This window comes from Pleurodeles waltl, chromosome 8 (genome assembly GCF_031143425.1).
Source record: "Pleurodeles waltl isolate 20211129_DDA chromosome 8, aPleWal1.hap1.20221129, whole genome shotgun sequence".
NCBI classification, from domain to species: Eukaryota; Metazoa; Chordata; class Amphibia; order Caudata; family Salamandridae; genus Pleurodeles; species Pleurodeles waltl.
The window spans coordinates 791,245,865-791,267,410 of record NC_090447.1 but is presented as its reverse complement, the minus strand read 5'-3'; the positions used below and the strand labels follow the sequence as shown (position 1 = coordinate 791,267,410).

The following is a 21,546-nucleotide window of genomic DNA, read 5'->3' as shown; positions in this document are numbered from 1 at the left end:
AAGAAGCGTTGCACAACAGAGGCAATGTGTCAGTTCTGAGATGCATTGAGGCTGTGGTGTGAAGTCCTGTTCCATCATCGTCGAGGATCCTGTCAGTGGGTCTTGTGATGTGAAGTCCGGTGTCGAGGATGCGTGGTGCAGCAGAGGTGATGCTTTGATTTAGATGAGCAGTGAAGCCGCGAGGCAGAGGTTCAGTGTCATTGTTAAGGCTGCTGTTGCTGTTTACGAAGGATGTGAGGAAGTTATACTAGAAAAAGCATTGCCTCAGGTGGTTCCAAAGGTGATTAGTCAGTCCCAAGATGCGGTAATGCGGCGGTGATGCAAGTCTTTGTGACAGGTCCAGTCCACGTAGCAGCAATGTATTGCTTCTGCTCAAGGATGATCTGCTGGGGAGATGCATTGGTTGTGCTTGGGGATGAGTCGATCAGCAGAGAGGATGCATCTGTTCTGCTAGCAAGTACCTTAGGCCCACTTCCAAGGGTCCAGGACTGAGGTGGCACCACTTGGCATGGTAGATTCACAGCTGGCATAGTCCATGTGCAGAAGCAGGGTGGTTGGAAATCTTTTATGTCCCCGAGACTTCCTATCAGGGAGCCAGCCAATTAGCCCTTGGAGTCACTTTGGGGTCGCGGTTCAAGTGATGCAAGTCAAGCCAGTGGATCTGCAACTCTGATTTTGCCACCCACTTAAGTAGCCCTCTAAACATGTCCCAGGCCTGCCATTGTAGTCTGTACGCAGTATCACACTGAGATGTCGACATGGCATTTGAAATCTCTTTCCAAGCCTTAAACTTCCCTTTTATTAAGTATTAGTCACCGCTTAAGGTAGGCCCTACGTAGGGCAGGGTACTATGTAATTAAAAGGTAGGGCATGTACCTTGCAGTTTTACATATACTGGTAGTGAAAAATTCCCAAATTAGTTTTTCACTTCTATGAGGCCTAACCCCCACATAGGGGAACATTGAGGATTCCTTACTGCATTAAAAACGCTGTAATTCCTGATCCGGAGGTAAAGTTGGATTGATGTTTTCACCTATTAGAAAGTTGGCATTTTCCTGCTTTTAGAGCTGTATGCCTACAATCTGTCTCTGATCACTTGTCTCAGGTGTGCTTTGTCTCTCTAGACGGCACACACAATGGGAGCTTAGGTGTGACTTGATGCTCCCAAATCGGCCATCAGGACAGTATGGGAGGGAGGAGCTGGCCACAGCCTCACACTTACACCTCCATAGGCTGTGTACTGTCTCCACACAAAGTCCTACCTTTCCTGGCCTTGCTCCAGACTCACTACAGGGGGGATATGTATCCCTTTGTGTGGGGGACAGGACACAGACTATTCAGTTTTAAGTGAGGCTGGCTCCAGCTCCTCCCTCCCATCCTGCCAGGATAGACCATCAACTCACACCTAAGATCCCATTATGTGTGGGGGAAGGCACAAAGCCCAGCTATAACCCGCCCCTCCCGACACGTGATCAGAGACAGGCAGCATACACCAAATGGCTAAGGTTAGAAAATGCCATCTTTCTACAAGTGACATTTTCAGAATTGCAAGTTAAAGTGCAACTTCACTATGAGGTAGGGTTTTAAATTGAGATTTCAGAGACAGCAAACGTGAAGGAATTATCTCTTCCCATTTGGAAATTACCCTTAAAAGCTGTAAGAAAGCAACTCTAACGTTATCACATGGGAAAGATATGCCTTGCCGTTATTAAAGAGTTTTTTACTGCCAAGACATGTAAAACTTAAAAGTACACATCCTGCTTTTTAAATACATTGCACGCTGCCCTCTGGGCTATACAGGGTCTACTGTAGCGGTGACATATATGTAATAAAAAAAGAAGGTGTGGGCCTGGCAAAAGGTTTATTGTGTAAGGTTGAAATGGCAATGTGAAACTGCACACTCAAGCTCTGCAATGGCAGGCCTGAGTCATGGTTAAAGGGCTACATAAGTGGGTGGCACAATTAATGCTGCAGGCTCACCGGTAGTATTTAATTCACAGGCCCTGGGTACATGTAGTACCACTGTACTAGGGACTTATAAGTAAATTTAATATGCTGATTGGGGATGAAATATATGAAATATATTACTGTGTTTAGGAGGGAGAGTACAAACACTTTGGCACTGGTTAGCAAAGGTAAAGTGTACAGAGTCCTAATACCAACAAAAATGTTAAGAACAGTGGAGGAGGACCACCCTAAGGTTTCCAGGTCTAACATAGACCATATACCCTGCGCTGGTCAATTAAATGCTAATATTTTGCCTGCAGCACTTACTCTGCCCCACATTTAAGTAGGCCCTTAAAACATGTCCCAGGCCTACCATTGCAGCCTAATAGTAGTTTTAAACAGCCAATTCGACTTGGAAAAATAACCCTTCTGCCAGCCTAAAACCTAAAACTGTTTTTATTTTATATAATTAACCCATAAAGTAGGCCCTAAACAGTCCATAGGGCGTTATGCATTGTAATTAAAATGTTGTACATGTACTTTTGAGGTTTACATGTCTTTGTAGTGAAAAACGCACACATTTGTTTTTCGCTACTGTGAGGCCTACCTCTCCCATAGGATAACATTGGGTTGCCTTATTGCTTGTAATAAGTGATAACTTTTGATTGGGAGCAGGTAGAAAAGTCATGTTTAGTGCCTGCAACCTGTTCCTCTGTCACGTTACTAGGTGTAACTGGCAGTTGTCCTTTGTGTATTCCTCCCAGACAGTATCACAATAGAGGGTCTGGGTGTTGGCAGGATAGAGGAGTTACTTGTCACCTACTACACTTGCACTTCAAAAGCATTCCCCCAGTCCACACACAAAGGATATTATACTAGCCTATTGTGCTGCCACACAGACTAGAACCAGCACAGGGAGGCAGGAAATTCCAGACACCTCTGTAGTGGGAAACTCAAGAAGTGCCCTTCCTTCAAAGTTAGCATCAGGTATACAAAGGAACCGTCAGACGCACTCTTCAGATCACTTCTGGAACTATGGGAGACTCAGAAGAAGGACTGCCCGGCTGCTCTGCTGCTGTTGTGCCCTGCCTGCAAGCTGGACTGCTCTGCTGCTCTTCTGCCTTCTACCTGAGGAAGAAGGACTGAACCTGTACATTGACCCCAGAACCACCAGAGGGACTACAAGGGCTTTTTGTCTGAACTCCTGTTTTGTGCTACAGAGACACAATGAGTTCCAAAATCTCGGCACCTGCACCTGGACTCTGCCTGTTGTGAGTTCTAACCTTCCAAATGGTCTCTTTCAAGTCCTGGACTCTTGGAAGTGGGGATAAAGGTGCTCTTCCAGGCCAGCTGTGGTCCCCATCAGAACCTATGCAGTGCAATACAACCTGATACAGTCTCTACAGCTCCCCTTCAAAACCGACGCAGCACAACATAACTTGATGCAGGACCCCATGTCACTCATTGGTACCAAAGCTGTATGACGCATCTTGATGCAGGACATTTAGGCCCTGATTTATACTTTTTTTGCGCTGAATTTGCGTCATGTTTTGAGGCACAAGCGGCACAAACTTACAAAATACAATTGTATTTTGTAAGTTTACGTCGCTTTAGCGTCAATAAATGATGCAAATGCGGCACAAAAAAAGGATAAATCAGGGCCTTAATTGCTCTCTGAAACTGCTGCTTCTTGACACAGCACCCTACATCAAGAACATAAGATAAATTTCTCAGCAATCCTAACCTGGTCCCTGTATCCGGCCTGCTTTCCATCGTGGTTAGACTGAACTTGTGAGTTTCCCTGTCTGGTGTAGCCAGGTAACCACAGTAGGTGCATTGTGCTTTTAAGCACTTTTTTATCTAAACATTTACAATTACAAACCATGGTACTGCTTACTGGATTTTGGTATTTTCGATGTTAAATAACTTATCAGAATATACTTTATTTTTCTAAATTGGTGTAAGATTTGTCTTGCATTGTGTTTTCACTTTATTACTGTTTAAGTGCTGCATAAATACTTTAGAAATTGCCTCTAAGTTCAGCCCAGCTGCTTTTTGTGCTAAGCTACCAAAGGGTTAAACACAGGCTATTTTTTTGTGTATTTTTGTGGTTCACCCGCCAAGCATTGTGGTTGTTGCTTGAGTAGGGTTTGCCCCCACAACCAGCCACCCGATATCTCTTACATGGGAATGGGAATGCTTGTGACAGCTAGATTAGCTGACATTAAAAAATCAAAGGGAGGTGATTAACTCATCAAATCACTGAGGGGAGACATAGCAAATATGATTTATAAAAAATCAAAAAGAAATTTGATTAACTCATTAAACATTCTGATGGCTGAGCTAGGAAGCTGAAAGTGTTTTGTTGTAATCCAGAGTGGTCACAGAATATGTGTAAAGCATCATCTTCAACTGACACAGAGCTATTATCTTATGTAAAAAGCACTATGAAAGTCATGAGTTGAACGGATAAGACGGTCACGATCTTGTAAGAGAAAAGTAACAAACTGGCATTTCTAAAAAAAAGCGGTATTAGAACTTTATACAATTCAAGAAATGGGAAGATTGCCTTAAGAATTGTACAAGATAGATAGATAGATAGTGTTAGAAATGGGGTATTTGGTTGGCAGTCAGGTTGCCCTCTGTCCAAGCAAGAACCCTCACTCTAGTCAGGGTAAGTCACACACAATCCAAAATCATCCTGTGCTCACCCTCCGGTAGCTTGGGACGAGCAGTCAGGCTTAACTTAGAAGGCAATGTGTAAAGCATTTGTGCAATAAATCATACAACACCATAGCATAACACCACAAAAATACACCACACAGTGTTTAGAAAAATATATAATATTTATCTGGGTATCTTCAGGTCAAAACGATCAAAGTTGCAATATGAATTTGTAAAGATGTCACTGAAAAGTGATATAAAGCGTCTTAAGTCTTTAGAAAGTAAACAGAGTCTCTTTCAAACACAAAGTACCTGGTTTCTGGTGGAAAATCTCCTCAGAGGGCCACAAAGGAAGAGGTGCGTGGAAAAAGGGTGTGTGCGTCGATTTCTCCCCAGCACACACGGACTTGCGTCGTTATTTTCCACGCGGGGAAGTCGGTGTCGTTTTCCGGCACGGGGACAGTCTCTTTCTGTAGATCGCGGGGATTACCAGATGTCCCGGGTCTGTGCGTGGATTTTCCTGCTTGTTCTCCGGCTGCGCGTCGGTCTGCGGGGCTGTGTGTCGAAATTACGATCTCACGGCAGGCGTCGCGTCGATTTCTCCTCTAGACTTCGATCTGCGGGGCTGCGCGTTGAAATTACGATCTCACGGCAGGCGTCGCGTCGATTTCTCCTCTAGAGGTCGGGCGGCGTTGTCCTTGCGAGGCTGTGCGTCGGATCTTCGATCGTCCCAAGAGCGTCGCGTCGATCAGCGTCAGAGTGCGGCGTTTTTCTCGCCGCGAAACAAGCTGTGCGTCGAAATTTTCGGCGCACGGAGCGTCCAAGTAAAAGAGAGAAGTCTTTTTGGTCCTGAGACATCAAGGAACAGGAGGCAAGCTCTATCCAAGCCCTTGGAGAGCACTTTCACAGCCAGACAAGAGTTCAGCAAGGCAGCAGGGCAACAGCAAGGCAGCAGTCCTTTGTAGAAAGCAGACAGGTGAGTCCTTTGAGCAGCCAGGCAGTTCTTCTTGGCAGGATGTAGTTTCTGGTTCAGGTTTCTTCTCCAGCAAGTGTCTGATGAGGTAGGGCAGAGGCCCTGTTTTATACTAAGTTGTGCCTTTGAAGTGGGGGTGACTTCAAAGAGTCTCTAAGAAATGCACCAAGCCCCCTTTCAGTTCAATCCTGTCTGCCAGAGTCCCAGTAGGGGGTGTGGCAGTCCTTTGTGTGAGGGCAGGCCCTCCACCCTCCCAGCCCAGGAAGACCCATTCAAAATGCAGATGTATGCAAGTGAGGCTGAGTACCCTGTGTTTGGGGTGTGTCTGAGTGAATGCACAAGGAGCTGTCAACTAAAACTAGCCAGACGTGGATTGAAGGGCACAACAAGATTTTAGTGCAAAGAAATGCTCACTTTCTAAAAGTGGCATTTCTAGAATAGTAATATTAAATCCGACTTCACCAGTCAGCAGGATTTTGTATTACCATTCTGGCCATACTAAATATGACCTTCCTGCTCCTTTCAGATCAGCAGCTGCCACTTCAACAGTGTATGAGGGCAGCCCCAATGTTAGCCTATGAAAGGAGCAGGACTCACAGTAGTGTAAAAACGAATTTAGGAGTTTCACACTACCAGGACATATAACTACACAGGTACATGTCCTGCCTTTTACCTACACAGCACCCTGCTCTAGGGGTTACCTAGGGCACACATTAGGGATGACTTATATGTAGTAAAAGGGGAGTTCTAGGCTTGGCAAGTACTTTTAAATGCCAAGTCGAAGTGGCAGTGAAACTGCACACACAGGCCTTGCAATGGCAGGCCTGAGACAGGGTTAAGGGGCTACTGAGGTGGGTGGCACAACCAGTGCTGCAGGCCCACTAGTAGCATTTAATCTACCTGCCCTAGGCACATGTAGTGCACTCTACCAGGGACTTACAAGTAAATTAAATAGTCAATCATGGATAAACCAATCAGTAGTACAATTTACCCAGAGAGCATATGCACTTTAGCACTGGTTAGCAGTGGTAAAGTGCCCAGAGGTCAAAAGCCAGCAACAACAGGTCAGAAAAAATAGGAGGAAGGAGGCAAAACGTTTGGGGATGTCCCTGTCAAAAAGCCAGGTCCAACATGACCCCCTACCAGCCTAAAGCCAGGGGAGAACAATCACTATCCTGATATACTTCCCTGTTTGAGGCGACAGAACAAGGACCCAGGCCCACAACAGCAGGGGCATGCTCCAGTTCTTCGCCTTCCTGACTCCAATTGGATCACTCTGTCCATACTCTCAGGGTCCACTAAGCCAACCCATAGAGAACCTTTCTCCTTACCTGCGGATCCCATCTGTGCAGCACCTAACCTTACTTTGCTCACAGATGTATCCCAGGAGCCGGATAGTACCACCATGACCAACACAGTGGTTTTTCCCACTCTACCCCCGGGGTGTGACACTTGTCCCCTCCCCAGGGATAACTCTGTCCACCCGGACAGCAAGCCACAGTGATTACTGACAGCTGTCAGGGATGAGAGCCAGGCCCCAGGCCTCTCAAAGCTCTCCAACAACTGTGGCTGTGGAGAGTGGGGGGCGGTAGCCCCAGGTGCTGGGCACCCTTTAACCACTCTCCCTTCCACCAGGTCAGGGATGACAGCCTGAACCTGGTCCTCCCCTCTGGGGCTCTGTACCCTCCCTCCTATAGCGGTACCCCCAGAGTCCAACATGGTCAGGGTGCTTACAGAAGTCGCCCTGTACCATTCCTCCACCAGTGCAGGGCTGTTAACCTGCAACTGGCCCTCCAACCTAGGGTCTGTACCTTCAGGTTGGACTAGGGCCCGGGGGGAGGCTTCCCCCCCCCTGCCCTCCCTTCTGGGGTCCAGCACCCTCCAACTAGGAGTGGCCTCCTCAGAAGACAACATGGTAGGGGCACTGTTATCAGTAGCCCCTCCCTCCAGGTCCGGGGGGACACCCTGAACCTGGTCTTCCAGCCCAGGGTCTGTACCCTCAGACTGGATCCCTGCCTGGCAAACCAGGACTTTCTGGGAGGCACACCTACCCCCCACCAGGTCAGAGTTTAACCTCTGCACCTGACCATTCAACTCAGAGTCACCACCCTGAAGTTGAACAATTGCCTGGCACGCCAGGACTTCCTGGAGGGCACACTGACCCTCCACCAGGTCAGAGTTTAACCTCTGAACTTGGCCATTCAACTCAGAGTCACCACCCTGAAGTTGAACAATTGCCTGGCATGCCAGGACTTCCTGGAGGGCACACTGACCCTCCACCAGGTCAGAGTTTAACCTCTGAACTGGGCCATTCAACTCAGAGTCACCACCCTGAAGTTGAACAATTGCCTGGCGCACCAGGACTTCCTGGGAGGCACACCTACCTCTCACCAGGTCAGAGTTTAACCTCTGAGCCTGGTTCTCCAACCCAGGGTCACCACCCTGAGGTTGGGCAATTGCCTGGCACGCCAGGACTTTCTGGGGGGCACACCTACCCCCCACCAGGTCAGAGTTTAACCTCTGAACCCGGTTATCCAACCCAGAGTCAGCACTCTGAGGTTGGACCACTGCCTGGTACACCAGGACTTCCTGGGGGGCACACCTACCCCCCAACAGGTCAGACTTTATCCCCTGAACCTGGTTAGCCAACCCAGAGTCACCACCCTGAGGTTGAACCATTGCCTGGCAGGCCAGGACTTCCAGGGAGGCACACCTACCTCCCACCAGGTCAGAGTTTAACCTCTGAGTCTGGTTCCCCAACCCAGGGTCACCACCCTGAGGTTGGGCAATTGCCTGGCACGCCAGGACTTTCTGGGGGGCACACCTACCCCCCACCAGGTCAGAGTTTAACCTCTGAACCTGGTCATCCAACCCAGAGTCAACACCCTGAGGTTGGACAATTGCCTGGCACAGCAGGACTTCTTGGGAGGCACATCTACCTCCCACCAGGTCAGAGTTTAACCTCTGAACCTGGGTATCCAACCCAGAGTCACAACCCTGAGGTTGAATCTTTGCCTGGCATGCCAGGACTTCCTGGGGGGCAGTCTCACCCCCCACAAGGGACACACCGTCCCCAAGGGCCACACAAGAGTCTGGTTGGCGCAGGTCTCCCGACCTCTGCCCATCCGGCAGAGTCTGGGTTTCCCCCAAACCAGAAACGGTTTCACCTGGGTCTTTCCTGGGGGGCTCTGCTCTCAGAGCTGTCCCCTGACTCTCAAGGTCCTCCACTGGGGTCTGCAACCCCCTCTCAACCCTATGTCTGGACTTCTGCACCCCCTCACTAGGAGGGGTACTGCCAGACACCAGAACTGTTGGGATGCTGGCTACAGTCACCCCCCAAGTTCTTCTGACACTGCGGGGTTTCCCTCAAAAGGTGGCCCTACGGTACCGGCTAGGCTTCCCTCCTGGTGTTCCCTCATGGAACCCTCTAGGACCTGGGACCTACCTGGGACACTACAATCCTTTCCCACCCCACTCGGTTGGGAACCACCTAGACCACTCCCTTCAGGAGCACCCCAAATGCCTCTTCAGACTCTCTGGTACTCACCCCGAAGTCTGCCTCCATTGTAAGTTCCCTGGGGTCAGAGAACTCACACTCCACCTGGTGTTGGCGTAGCTCTGGAAAATAAGGACCAGACATATGCTCTCCAGCAATTACATCACTCTGCCCTTCACATGTATTAACCACAGTACCCTTCACCCAACCATCCAGTAACTCAACCTTGGAAAAGCACTCTACTTCACCATCCTGAGACTGGTGAGACAGTATCTGACTGTCCCTGACACTCAACCCATACTCTTCTGGGATGTCTCTACACTCTATATCCAGGACGTCCACCAGGGGGGAACCCTTTTCTCTGTCACTCTCTGCTAGAGTCAGTAAAGTGTCCCTCCCCCGGTAGGAATATGACTCCCTGTGCCAGTTCCCCAATCCTTCTCAGGGACCCTGTGCATAACGGGAACTACCTCATACCCTTGAACTGCCTGGGGTGTGTCAACTCCCTTCTTCAAGTTGGGCACCAAATCTCTGGGCTTGTGCCCTTCTTCAGCAGTACTAGATGCAAGATTTTTGCTGCCACCATCTGAACTGGATTCAGCCCTTCCGGCCTCCAGTTTCAGCTCTTTACAGCTCAGCTCTTGAGCTGCAATCTTTTCTTCTTCCAGGGCTAAGAGACTTGCTGCCTCAGCCCTTTCAAGCTGCTCATCTAGCTCTTCCATACACCGCTGTAGAGCTAGGAGCCCTTCATCTCCCACTAGTTCTCTTTCCTCATCTGAGTAGTCCTCCTCCTCATCTGAGGGGTACTTAGTCATTTGGTTTCTTGCTGCCTCTCTCTCTGCCCATCTTTCTTCCCCCCCCACTATGTAGGCATGTAGCATCTCCGCCTTAGTAGATCTCCTTGCTACAGGAAGGCCCCATTTTCTGCAAAGCTTCCTTAGGTCAGCCTTAGTGAGGTGGTCAGTAGGCACAAAGAATGAGTAGGTAAGCAATCTCATTGCTGACAAAGTCTTACTGGCAAGAACCAAAATTCAAAGTCCAGAATATCAATAGTATATCCAGGAGGACATCAGAGAACCAAAAGCGAAAAAGATGAAAAATCAAGTTGACCTTCAACTGTGGGTAGGTAGTGAAATACTTAGCTACTGTATGTCACTGCACAAACACAAGTCCTATCCTCACCGCTGATCACCAATGTTAGAAATGGGGTTTTTGGTTGGCAGTCAGGTTGCCCTCTGTCCAAGCAAGAACCCTCACTCTAGTCAGGGTAAGTCACACACAATCCCAAATCAGCCTGTGCTCACCCTCCGGTAGCTTGGCACGAGCAGTCAGGCTTAACTTAGAAGGCAATGTGTAAAGCATTTGTGCAATAAATCATACAACACCATAGCATAACACCACAAAAATACACCACACAGTGTTTAGAAAAATATATAATATTTATCTGGGTATCTTCAGGTCAAAACGATCAAAGTTGCAATATGAATTTGTAAAGATATCACTGAAAAGTGATATAAAGCGTCTTAAGTCTTTAGAAAGTAAACAGAGTCTCTTTCAAACACAAAGTACCTGGTTTCTGGTGGAAAATCTCCTCAGAGGGCCACAAAGGAAGAGGTGCGTGGAAAAAGGGTGTGTGCGTCGATTTCTCCCCAGCACACACGGACTTGTGTCGTTATTTTACATGCGGGGAAGTCGGCGTCGTTTTCCGGCGCGCAGACAGTCTCTTTCTGTGGATCGCGGGGATTACCAGATGTCCTGGGTCTGTGCGTGGATTTTCCTGCTTGTTCTCCGGCTGCGCGTCGGTCTGCGGGGCTGTGCGTCGAAATTACGATCTCACGGCAGGCGTCGCGTCGATTTCTCCTCTAGACTTCGATCTGCGGGGCTGCGCGTTGAAATTACGATCTCACGGCAGGCGTTGCGTCGATTTCTCCTCTAGAGGTCGGGCGGCGTTGTCCTTGCGAGGCCGTGCGTCAGATCTTCGATCGTCCCAAGAGCGTTGCGTCGATCAGCGTCGGAGTGCGGCGTTTTTCTCGCCGCGAAACAAGCTCTGCGTCGAAATTTTCTGCACACGGAGCGTCCAAGTAAAAGAGAGAAGTCTTTTTGGTCCTGAGACTTCAAGGAACAGGAGGCAAGCTCTATCCAAGCCCTTGGAGAGCACTTTCACAGCCAGACAAGAGTTCAGCAAGGCAGCAGGGCAACAGCAAGGCAGCAGTCCTTTGTAGAAAGCAGACAGGTGAGTCCTTTGAGCAGCCAGGCAGTTCTTCTTGGCAGGATGTAGTTTCTGGTTCAGGTTTCTTCTCCAGCAAGTGTCTGATGAGGTAGGGCAGAGGCCCTGTTTTATACTAAGTTGTGCCTTTGAAGTGGGGGTGACTTCAAAGAGTCTCTAAGAAATGCACCAAGCCCCCTTTCAGTTCAATCCTGTCTGCCAGAGTCCCAGTAGGGGGTGTGGCAGTCCTTTGTGTGAGGGCAGGCCCTCCACCCTCCCAACCCAGGAAGACCCATTCAAAATGCAGATGTATGCAAGTGAGGCTGAGTACCCTGTGTTTGGGGTGTGTCTGAGTGAATGCACAAGGAGCTGTCAACTAAACCTAGCCAGACGTGGATTGAAGGGCACAACAAGATTTTAGTGCAAAGAAATGCTCACTTTCTAAAAGTGGCATTTCTAGAATAGTAATATTAAATCCGACTTCACCAGTCAGCAGGATTTTGTATTACCATTCTGGCCATACTAAATATGACCTTCCTGCTCCTTTCAGATCAGCAGCTGCCACTTCAACAGTGTATGAGGGCAGCCCCAATGTTAGCCTATGAAAGGAGCAGGCCTCACAGTAGTGTAAAAACGAATTTAGGAGTTTCACACTACCAGGACATATAACTACACAGGTACATGTCCTGCCTTTTACCTACACAGCACCCTGCTCTAGGGGTTACCTAGGGCACACATTAGGGATGACTTATATGTAGTAAAAGGGGAGTTCTAGGCTTGGCAAGTACTTTTAAATGCCAAGTCGAAGTGGCAGTGAAACTGCACACACAGGCCTTGCAATGGCAGGCCTGAGACAGGGTTAAGGGGCTACTGAGGTGGGTGGCACAACCAGTGCTGCAGGCCCACTAGTAGCATTTAATCTACCTGCCCTAGGCACATGTAGTGCACTCTACCAGGGACTTACAAGTAAATTAAATAGTCAATAATGGATAAACCAATCAGTAGTACAATTTACCCAGAGAGCATATGCACTTTAGCACTGGTTAGCAGTGGTAAAGTGCCCAGAGGTCAAAAGCCAACAACAACAGGTCAGAAAAAATAGGAGGAAGGAGGCAAAAAGTTTGGGGATGTCCCTGTCAAAAAGCCAGGTCCAACATGACCCCCTACCAGCCTAAAGCCAGGGGAGAACAATCACTATCCTGATATACTTCCCTGTTTGAGGCGACAGAACAAGGACCCAGGCCCACAACAGCAGGGGCATGCTCCAGTTCTTCGCCTTCCTGACTCCAATTGGATCACTCTGTCCATACTCTCAGGGTCCACTAAGCCAACCCATAGAGAACCTTTCTCCTTACCTGCGGATCCCATCTGTGCAGCACCTAACCTTACTTTGCTCACAGATGTATCCCAGGAGCCGGATAGTACCACCATGACCAACACAGTGGTGTTGCCCACTCTACCCCCGGGGTGTGACACTTGTCCCCTCCCCAGGGATAACTCTGTCCACCCGGACAGCAAGCCACAGTGATTACTGACAGCTGTCAGGGATGAGAGCCAGGCCACAGGCCTCTCAAAGCTCTCCAACCACTGTGGCTGTGGAGAGTGGGGGGCGGTAGCCCCAGGTGCTGGGCACCCTTTAACCACTCTCCCTTCCACCAGGTCAGGGATGACAGCCTGAACCTGGTCCTCCCCTCTGGGGCTCTGTACCCTCCCTCCTGGAGCGGTACCCCCAGAGTCCAACATGGTCAGGGTGCTTACAGAAGTCGCCCTGTACCATTCCTCCACCAGTGCAGGGCTGTTAACCAGCAACTGGCCCTCCAACCTGGGGTCTGTACCTTCAGGTTGGACTAGGGCCCGGGGTGAGGCTTCCCCCCCCCTGCCCTCCCTTCTGGGGTCCAGCACCCTCCAACTAGGAGTGGCCTCCTCAGAAGACAACATGGTAGGGGCACTGTTATCAGTAGCCCCTCCCTCCAGGTCCGGGGGGACACCCTGAACCTGGTCTTCCAGCCCAGGGTCTGTACCCTCAGACTGGATCCCTGCCTGGCAAACCAGGACTTTCTGGGAGGCACACCTACCCCCCACCAGGTCAGAGTTTAACCTCTGCACCTGACCATTCAACTCAGAGTCACCACCCTGAAGTTGAACAATTGCCTGGCACGCCAGGACTTCCTGGAGGGCACACTGACCCTCCACCAGGTCAGAGTTTAACCTCTGAACTTGGCCATTCAACTCAGAGTCACCACCCTGAAGTTGAACAATTGCCTGGCACGCCAGGACTTCCTGGAGGGCACACTGACCCTCCACCAGGTCAGAGTTTAACCTCTGAACTGGGCCATTCAACTCAGAGTCACCACCCTGAAGTTGAACAATTGCCTGGCGCACCAGGACTTCCTGGGAGGCACACCTACCTCCCACCAGGTCAGAGTTTAACCTCTGAGCCTGGTTCCCCAACCCAGGGTCACCACCCTGAGGTTGGGCAATTGCCTGGCACGCCAGGACTTTCTGGGGGGCACACCTACCCCCCACCAGGTCAGAGTTTAACCTCTGAACCCGGTTATCCAACCCAGAGTCAGCACTCTGAGGTTGGACCACTGCCTGGTACACCAGGACTTCCTGGGGGGCACACCTACCCCCCAACAGGTTAGAGTTTATCCCCTGAACCTGGTTAGCCAACCCAGAGGCACCACCCTGAGGTTGAACCATTGCCTGGCAGGCCAGGACTTCCAGGGAGGCACACCTACCTCCCACCAGGTCAGAGTTTAACCTCTGAGCCTGGTTCCCCAACCCAGGGTCACCACCCTGAGGTTGGGCAATTGCCTGGCACGCCAGGACTTTCTGGGGGGCACACCTACCCCCCACCAGGTCAGAGTTTAACCTCTGAACCTGGTCATCCAACCCAGAGTCAACACCCTGAGGTTGGACAATTGCCTGACACAGCAGGACTTCTTGGGAGGCACATCTACCTCCCACCAGGTCAGAGTTTAACCTCTGAACCTGGGTATCCAACCCAGAGTCACCACCCTGAGGTTGAATCTTTGCCTGGCATGCCAGGACTTCCTGGGGGGCAGTCTCACCCCCCACAAGGGACACACCGTCCCCAAGGGCCACACAAGAGTCTGGTTGGTGCAGGTCTCCCAACCTCTGCCCATCCGGCAGAGTCTGGGTTTCCCCCAAACCAGAAACGGTTTCACCTGGGTCTTTCCTGGGGGGCTCTGCTCTCAGAGCTGTCCCCTGACTCTCAAGGTCCTCCACTGGGGTCTGCAACCCCCTCTCAACCCTATGTCTGGACTTCTGCACCCCCTCACTAGGAGGGGTACTGCCAGACACCAGAACTGTTGGGATGCTGGCTACAGTCACCCCCCCCCAAGTTCTTCTGACACTGCGGGGCTTCCTTCAAAAGGTGGCCCTACGGTACAGGCTAGGCTTCCCTCCTGGTGTTCCCTCATGGAACCCTCTAGGACCTGGGACCTACCTGGGACACTACAATCCTTTCCCACCCCACTCGGTTGGGAACCACCTAGACCACTCCCTTCAGGAGCACCCCCAAATGCCTCTTCATACTCTCTGGTACTCACCCCGAAGTCTGCCTCCATTGTAAGTTCCCTGGGGTCAGAGAACTCACACTCCACCTGGTGTTGGCGTAGCTCTGGAAAATAAGGACCAGACATATGCTCTCCAGCAATTACATCACTCTGCCCTTCACATGTATTAACCACAGTACCCTTCACCCAACCATCCAGTAACTCAACCTTGGAAAAGCACTCTACTTCACCATCCTGAGACTGGTGAGACAGTATCTGTCTGTCCCTGACACTCAACCCATACTCTTCTGGGATGTCTCTACACTCTATATCCAGGACGTCCACCAGGGGGGAACCCTTTTCTCTGTCACTCTCTGCTAGAGTCAGTAAAGTGTCCCTCCCCCCAGTAGGAATATGACTCCCTGTGCCAGTTCCCCAATCCTTCTCAGGGACCCTGTGCATAACGGGAACTACCTCATACCCTTGAACTGCCTGGGGTGTGTCAACTCCCTTCTTCAAGTTGGGCACCAAATCTCTGGGCTTGTGCCCTTCTTCAGCAGTACTAGATGCAAGATTTTTGCTGCCACCATCTGAACTGGATTCAGCCCTTCCGGCCTCCAGTTTCAGCTCTTTACAGCTCAGCTCTTGAGCTGCAATCTTTTCTTCTTCCAGGGCTAAGAGACTTGCTGCCTCAGCCCTTTCAAGCTGCTCATCTAGCTCTTCCATACACCGCTGTAGAGCTAGGAGCCCTTCATCTCCCACTAGTTCTCTTTCCTCATCTGAGTAGTCTTCCTCCTCGTGTGAGTAGTCCTCCTCCTCATCTGAGGGGTACTTAGTCATTTGGTTTCTTGCTGCCTCTCTCTCTGCCCATCTTTCTTCCCCCCCCACTATGTAGGCATGTAGCATCTCCGCCTTAGTAGATCTCCTTGCTACAGGAAGGCCCCATTTTCTGCAAAGCTTCCTTAGGTCAGTCTTAGTGAGGTGGTCAATAAGCACAAAGAATGAGTAGGTAAGCAATCTCATTGCTGACAAAGTCTTACTGGCAAGAACCAAAATTCAAAGTCCAAAATATCAATAGTATATCCAGGAGGACATCAGAGAACCAAAAGCGAAAAAGATGAAAAATCAAGTTGACCTTCAACTGTGGGTAGGTAGTGAAATGCTTAGCTACTGTATGTCACTGCACAAACACAAGTCCTATCCTCACCGCTGATCACCAATGTTAGAAATGGGGTTTTTGGTTGGCAGTCAGGTTGCCCTCTGTCCAAGCAAGAACCCTCACTCTAGTCAGGGTAAGTCACACACAATCCAAAATCAGCCTGTGCTCACCCTCCGGTAGCTTGGCACGAGCAGTCAGGCTTAACTTAGAAGGCAATGTGTAAAGCATTTGTGCAATAAATCATACAACACCATAGCATAACACCACAAAAATACACCACACAGTGTTTAGAAAAATATATAATATTTATCTGGGTATCTTCAGGTCAAAACGATCAAAGTTGCAATATGAATTTGTAAAGATATCACTGAAAAGTGATATAAAGCGTCTTAAGTCTTTAGAAAGTAAACAGAGTCTCTTTCAAACACAAAGTACCTGGTTTCTGGTGGAAAATCTCCTCAGAGGGCCACAAAGGAAGAGGTGCGTGGAAAAAGGGTGTGTGCGTCGATTTCTCCCCAGCACACACGGACTTGCGTCGTTATTTTACACGCGGGGAAGTCGGCGTCGTTTTCCGGCGCGCGGACAGTCTCTTTCTGTGGATCGCGGGGATTACCAGATGTCCCGGGTCTGTGCGTGGATTTTCCTGCTTGTTCTCCGGCTGCGCGTCGGTCTGCGGGGCTGTGCGTCGAAATTACGATCTCACGGCAGGCGTCGCGTTGATTTCTCCTCTAGACTTCGATCTGCGGGGCTGCGCGTTGAAATTACGATCTCACGGCAGGCGTTGCGTCGATTTCTCCTCTAGAGGTCGGGCGGCGTTGTCCTTGCGAGGCCGTGCGTCGGATCTTCGATCGTCCCAAGAGCGTCGCGTCGATCAGCGTCGGAGTGCGGCGTTTTTCTCGCCGCGAAACAAGCTGTGCGTCGAAATTTTCTGCGCACGGAGCGTCCAAGTAAAAGAGAGAAGTCTTTTTGGTCCTGAGACTTCAAGGAACAGGAGGCAAGCTCTATCCAAGCCCTTGGAGAGCACTTTCACAGCCAGACAAGAGTTCAGCAAGGCAGCAGGGCAACAGCAAGGCAGCAGTCCTTTGTAGAAAGCAGACAGGTGAGTCCTTTGAGCAGCCAGGCAGTTCTTCTTGGCAGGATGTAGTTTCTGGTTCAGGTTTCTTCTCCAGCAAGTGTCTGATGAGGTAGGGCAGAGGCCCTGTTTTATACTAAGTTGTGCCTTTGAAGTGGGGGTGACTTCAAAGAGTCTCTAAGAAATGCACCAAGCCCCCTTTCAGTTCAATCCTGTCTGCCAGAGTCCCAGTAGGGGGTGTGGCAGTCCTTTGTGTGAGGGCAGGCCCTCCACCCTCCCAACCCAGGAAGACCCATTCAAAATGCAGATGTATGCAAGTGAGGCTGAGTACCCTGTGTTTGGGGTGTGTCTGAGTGAATGCACAAGGAGCTGTCAACTAAACCTAGCCAGACGTGGATTGAAGGGCACAACAAGATTTTAGTGCAAAGAAATGCTCACTTTCTAAAAGTGGCATTTCTAGAATAGTAATATTAAATCCGACTTCACCAGTCAGCAGGATTTTGTATTACCATTCTGGCCATACTAAATATGACCTTCCTGCTTCTTTCAGATCAGCAGCTGCCACTTCAACAGTGTATGAGGGCAGCCCCAATGTTAGCCTATGAAAGGAGCAGGCCTCACAGTAGTGTAAAAACGAATTTAGGAGTTTCACACTACCAGGACATATAACTACACAGGTACATGTCCTGCCTTTTACCTACACAGCACCCTGCTCTAGGGGTTACCTAGGGCACACATTAGGGATGACTTATATGTAGTAAAAGGGGAGTTCTAGGCTGGCAAGTACTTTTAAATGCCAAGTCGAAGTGGCAGTGAAACTGCACACACAGGCCTTGCAATGGCAGGCCTGAGACAGGGTTAAGGGGCTACTGAGGTGGGTGGCACAACCAGTGCTGCAGGCCCACTAGTAGCATTTAATCTACCTGCCCTAGGCACATGTAGTGCACTCTACCAGGGACTTACAAGTAAATTAAATAGTCAATAATGGATAAACCAATCAGTAGTACAATTTACCCAGAGAGCATATGCACTTTAGCACTGGTTAGCAGTGGTAAAGTGCCCAGAGGTCAAAAGCCAACAACAACAGGTCAGAAAAAATAGGAGGAAGGAGGCAAAAAGTTTGGGGATGTCCCTGTCAAAAAGCCAGGTCCAACAGATAGATAGATAGATAGATAGATAGATAGATAGATAGATAGATAGATAGATAGATAGATAGATAGATAGATAGATAGATAGATAGATAGATAGATAGATAGATAGATAGATAGATAGATATGTAGGCCAGCATAGGTCTTCTGGTGTTTAACAATGTTTAAGTTGTAGCATCCAAACAGCTCTCTAACCAATTGAAATTGTGGGATGTATATCCCTGAATTAAATGGTGATGTTATTGTGGTGTATTATTGATGAAAAACTTAAACCAATGTGGTGTAGGTGTCTAGCATAACAGATTAAAAGAATTAAATATGTTTTCTTTCTCTGCAGGGACCTTCTGAATCCTGTGATGTCACTTAAATGAATGCCATGGATTTTATGAATTCAACCGAACTAAACTGCACTGTTGAAGGAATGCACAAGGGAGCTGTGAGCCAGGTTCTCATCGTTCTCACCCTTTCTGTCCTGACACTCATGACAACAGCCATCAATGCCCTGGTGATTGCTGCCATCATTGTCACCAGAAAGCTCCATCACCCTGCCAACTATTTGATATGCTCCCTTGCTGTTACTGATTTTCTTGTGGCCATCTTGGTGATGCCCTTTAGCATAATATACATTCTAAAGGAGACGTGGGTCATGGGGCAAGCAGTGTGTGACATATGGCTTAGTGTTGACATCACCTGCTGCACGTGCTCTATTTTGCACCTTTCGGCGATTGCATTGGATCGTTATCGAGCAATCACAGATGCAGTGGAGTATGCCAGGAAGAGGACACCTAAGCATGCAGGCTTTATGATAGCAGTCACATGGATCTTGTCTATTTTCATCTCAATGCCACCCTTGTTTTGGAGGCACCAAGGAGTCACTAAAGAAGATGAATGCATCATCAAACATACTCACATTGTGTTCACAATTTACTCCACATTTGGCGCCTTCTACATTCCACTTGCATTAATCTTGATCCTTTATTACAAAATATACAGAGCTGCTAAAAGTTTATACCACAAGCGAAATGTAAGCCGGGTTGCAAGAGAGGAGCAAAATGGACAAATACACCTGGATCCCAGTGGGAGGATTTCCAAAATGAGCTCCACACTGTGCATAGCAGAAAAATCTTTGTCAGATCCCTCAACAGACTTTGATCGGATCCACATCACAGTGAGAAACCCAAAGTCTGAATCCAGGAGAGAGAAGGCTTGGAGAAGACAAAAAATCTCTTGCACCAGAGAGCGGAAGGCAGCAACCACCCTGGGGTTGATTTTGGGTGCATTTGTGATTTGCTGGTTGCCTTTTTTTGTAAAAGAAGTCATTGTTAATATCTGTGAAACATGCTATATTTCTGATGATATGTCCAATTTTCTAACTTGGTTGGGATACCTCAATTCTCTTATTAACCCCCTAATTTACACTATCTTCAACGAAGACTTCAAGAAGGCATTCCAGAGACTTATGCGATGTAGACATTATCTTTGACAAAATATTCTATTGCCATAGATAGAACTTTAATCTTGTTTTTAACTAATAGCTATTCAATTACATGGTTAATTAAAAATCATTGCCACATACTGTTATTAAGAATAATGCTTAATATGAACAACAGCAGGATATTGCTGCACATATTAGTGAATTTGGTTAGCAAAATCCTTTAGACAAGCATATTACTAAACAAATTCAACACTATTGGCTAAAATGATAGTTTTGGACTCTTCTTTGACCAATCACAATATCTGCAATAAGCACCTTCTTTTTTGCCCTGATCAAGTTCACTGTTTTTTGCTGGGTCTTAAACACATGTATTGTGTCATGAAAATAATTGTGTAAATTTTGATTATTAATTATCTCATTTTCCTGTTTACGTTTTGACATGCTTTGTGCCTATATGATATAATTATTGGCAGTGGGTTTCAAATTATGACTGAAGTGACAACCAAATACTGTACACATGCAAATTTGATTTGGTCTGGATTAGAATTTGCTCTCTGCTCAATGCCACAACCATTAGATAAAAAATAAAAGTGTTATTTTCCAAACACAAGATCCTTTTTGACTTGCAACAAGGTTTAGTATCTGGACTGACAATATCTAGAATAATAGTATGGTAACAGAATTTAATTGTCAGAATATCGTCTGCCATAAATATTGTGTCCTACCATTAAAAAAATATCACCCATTGGTGTTAATAAAAGATAATCTACACCCTTTGGGTATTGAGTCAATTTGTTTTTTTTACAAAGTATTTAGTACACAATTTTTATGTCACACTCTTTTTCTATAAACGATATTCTGACACAATTAGAACAAAGGTTCTCAATGCCATTTTCATGAGTAAGCCTTGGCACATGGTTTTGACCAACGTAACATTTTTTTCAGTTTTAGCTTAATGTAAACATAACATAGGACTTCCACTCAATACTGTTTTATCCTCTGTGGTTAAACATCACAATAGAAGATGACTATTTATATTTGAATTAAGTGCCTGAGAGCTCCCCAAGGGCAGATATGGAACATATACTAAAAAGAATTACATCAAATGGCTCTAAAAATCACCATCCAGGAAAAATGTTGAATCTTTTCATGACAGAAACTATATGGGGAGACAAGTTTGGGGAAATGGTTCACGTTGAAGTGGGACACATGAGTTTAGTTCTCTTAATCTTCCTTTATTTAAAAAGAATCTCTTGAACTTGTGCTCCATGAAGAGCTGGTAATAATGTGTCTGGAAAATGGTAATACATATGGATGGTAATGCAACAACATTGTTTTTTCTTGCCTGTAGTAAAAGAGGGTCTAATGACAAAAACAATTTTAGACATGACACCTGGGTTTTATGAAACTTAACTTAGAAAAATGAAAAGTTATACACCTGGTTCTAAACAGTTGTCATTTAGGTTAAAGGTGGGTAGGAAGGAGGCTGATGCCTTGTGACTCAGAGAAAGGTGTGGGAAAACTGTTGCCAAAAAACTAGGGGCCTCATTTACATTGCTTTGGCGCACGGCACAGCCACAAGCCTTCCTGCTAATCTGGTCCGCTTCAGAAGAAAAGGGAAGGAAAGTGCTGTATCTTTAAGATACGGCACATTCCTGCCCTCTTCCACAGCGCTGGTGCACATTTGGCTACAATACACCAACGCAGGTACCCTTGCACCGTGGTGCAAGGGTGTCAGCATCATAGGCATATTTGTTTTTCTGAAGGAAGGGACACCTTCTTACACAAAACAATCAATGGATATGATTTCCTCTTACTTTGTGTGCTCCAGAATGCAGCATACATAGTAGTAGGAAAAAACGAGAACAAATAATGATATTTCTCCTCTTTGCACCTCTCTTAAGCCTCCCTTGGTGAATTGTAGG

At 47.9% G+C, this 21,546-nt stretch overlaps 1 protein-coding gene across 13 annotated transcripts in view; it reads left to right on the top strand.

The window, feature by feature from the left end:
- Positions 1-20,386, top strand: part of HTR1F (5-hydroxytryptamine receptor 1F) — a 2,610,837-nt gene extending 2,590,451 nt beyond the window's left edge. For all 13 annotated transcript variants that reach the window (XM_069205051.1, XM_069205044.1, XM_069205047.1 and 10 more), the window contains one exon: positions 18,524-20,386. In XM_069205051.1, the coding sequence (XP_069061152.1) occupies positions 18,554-19,669 (1,116 nt within the window). In that variant the 5' untranslated portion in view covers positions 18,524-18,553 and the 3' untranslated portion in view covers positions 19,670-20,386. The remainder of the gene's footprint in view (positions 1-18,523) is intronic.
- The last annotated feature ends 1,160 nt before the right edge of the window (positions 20,387-21,546 follow it).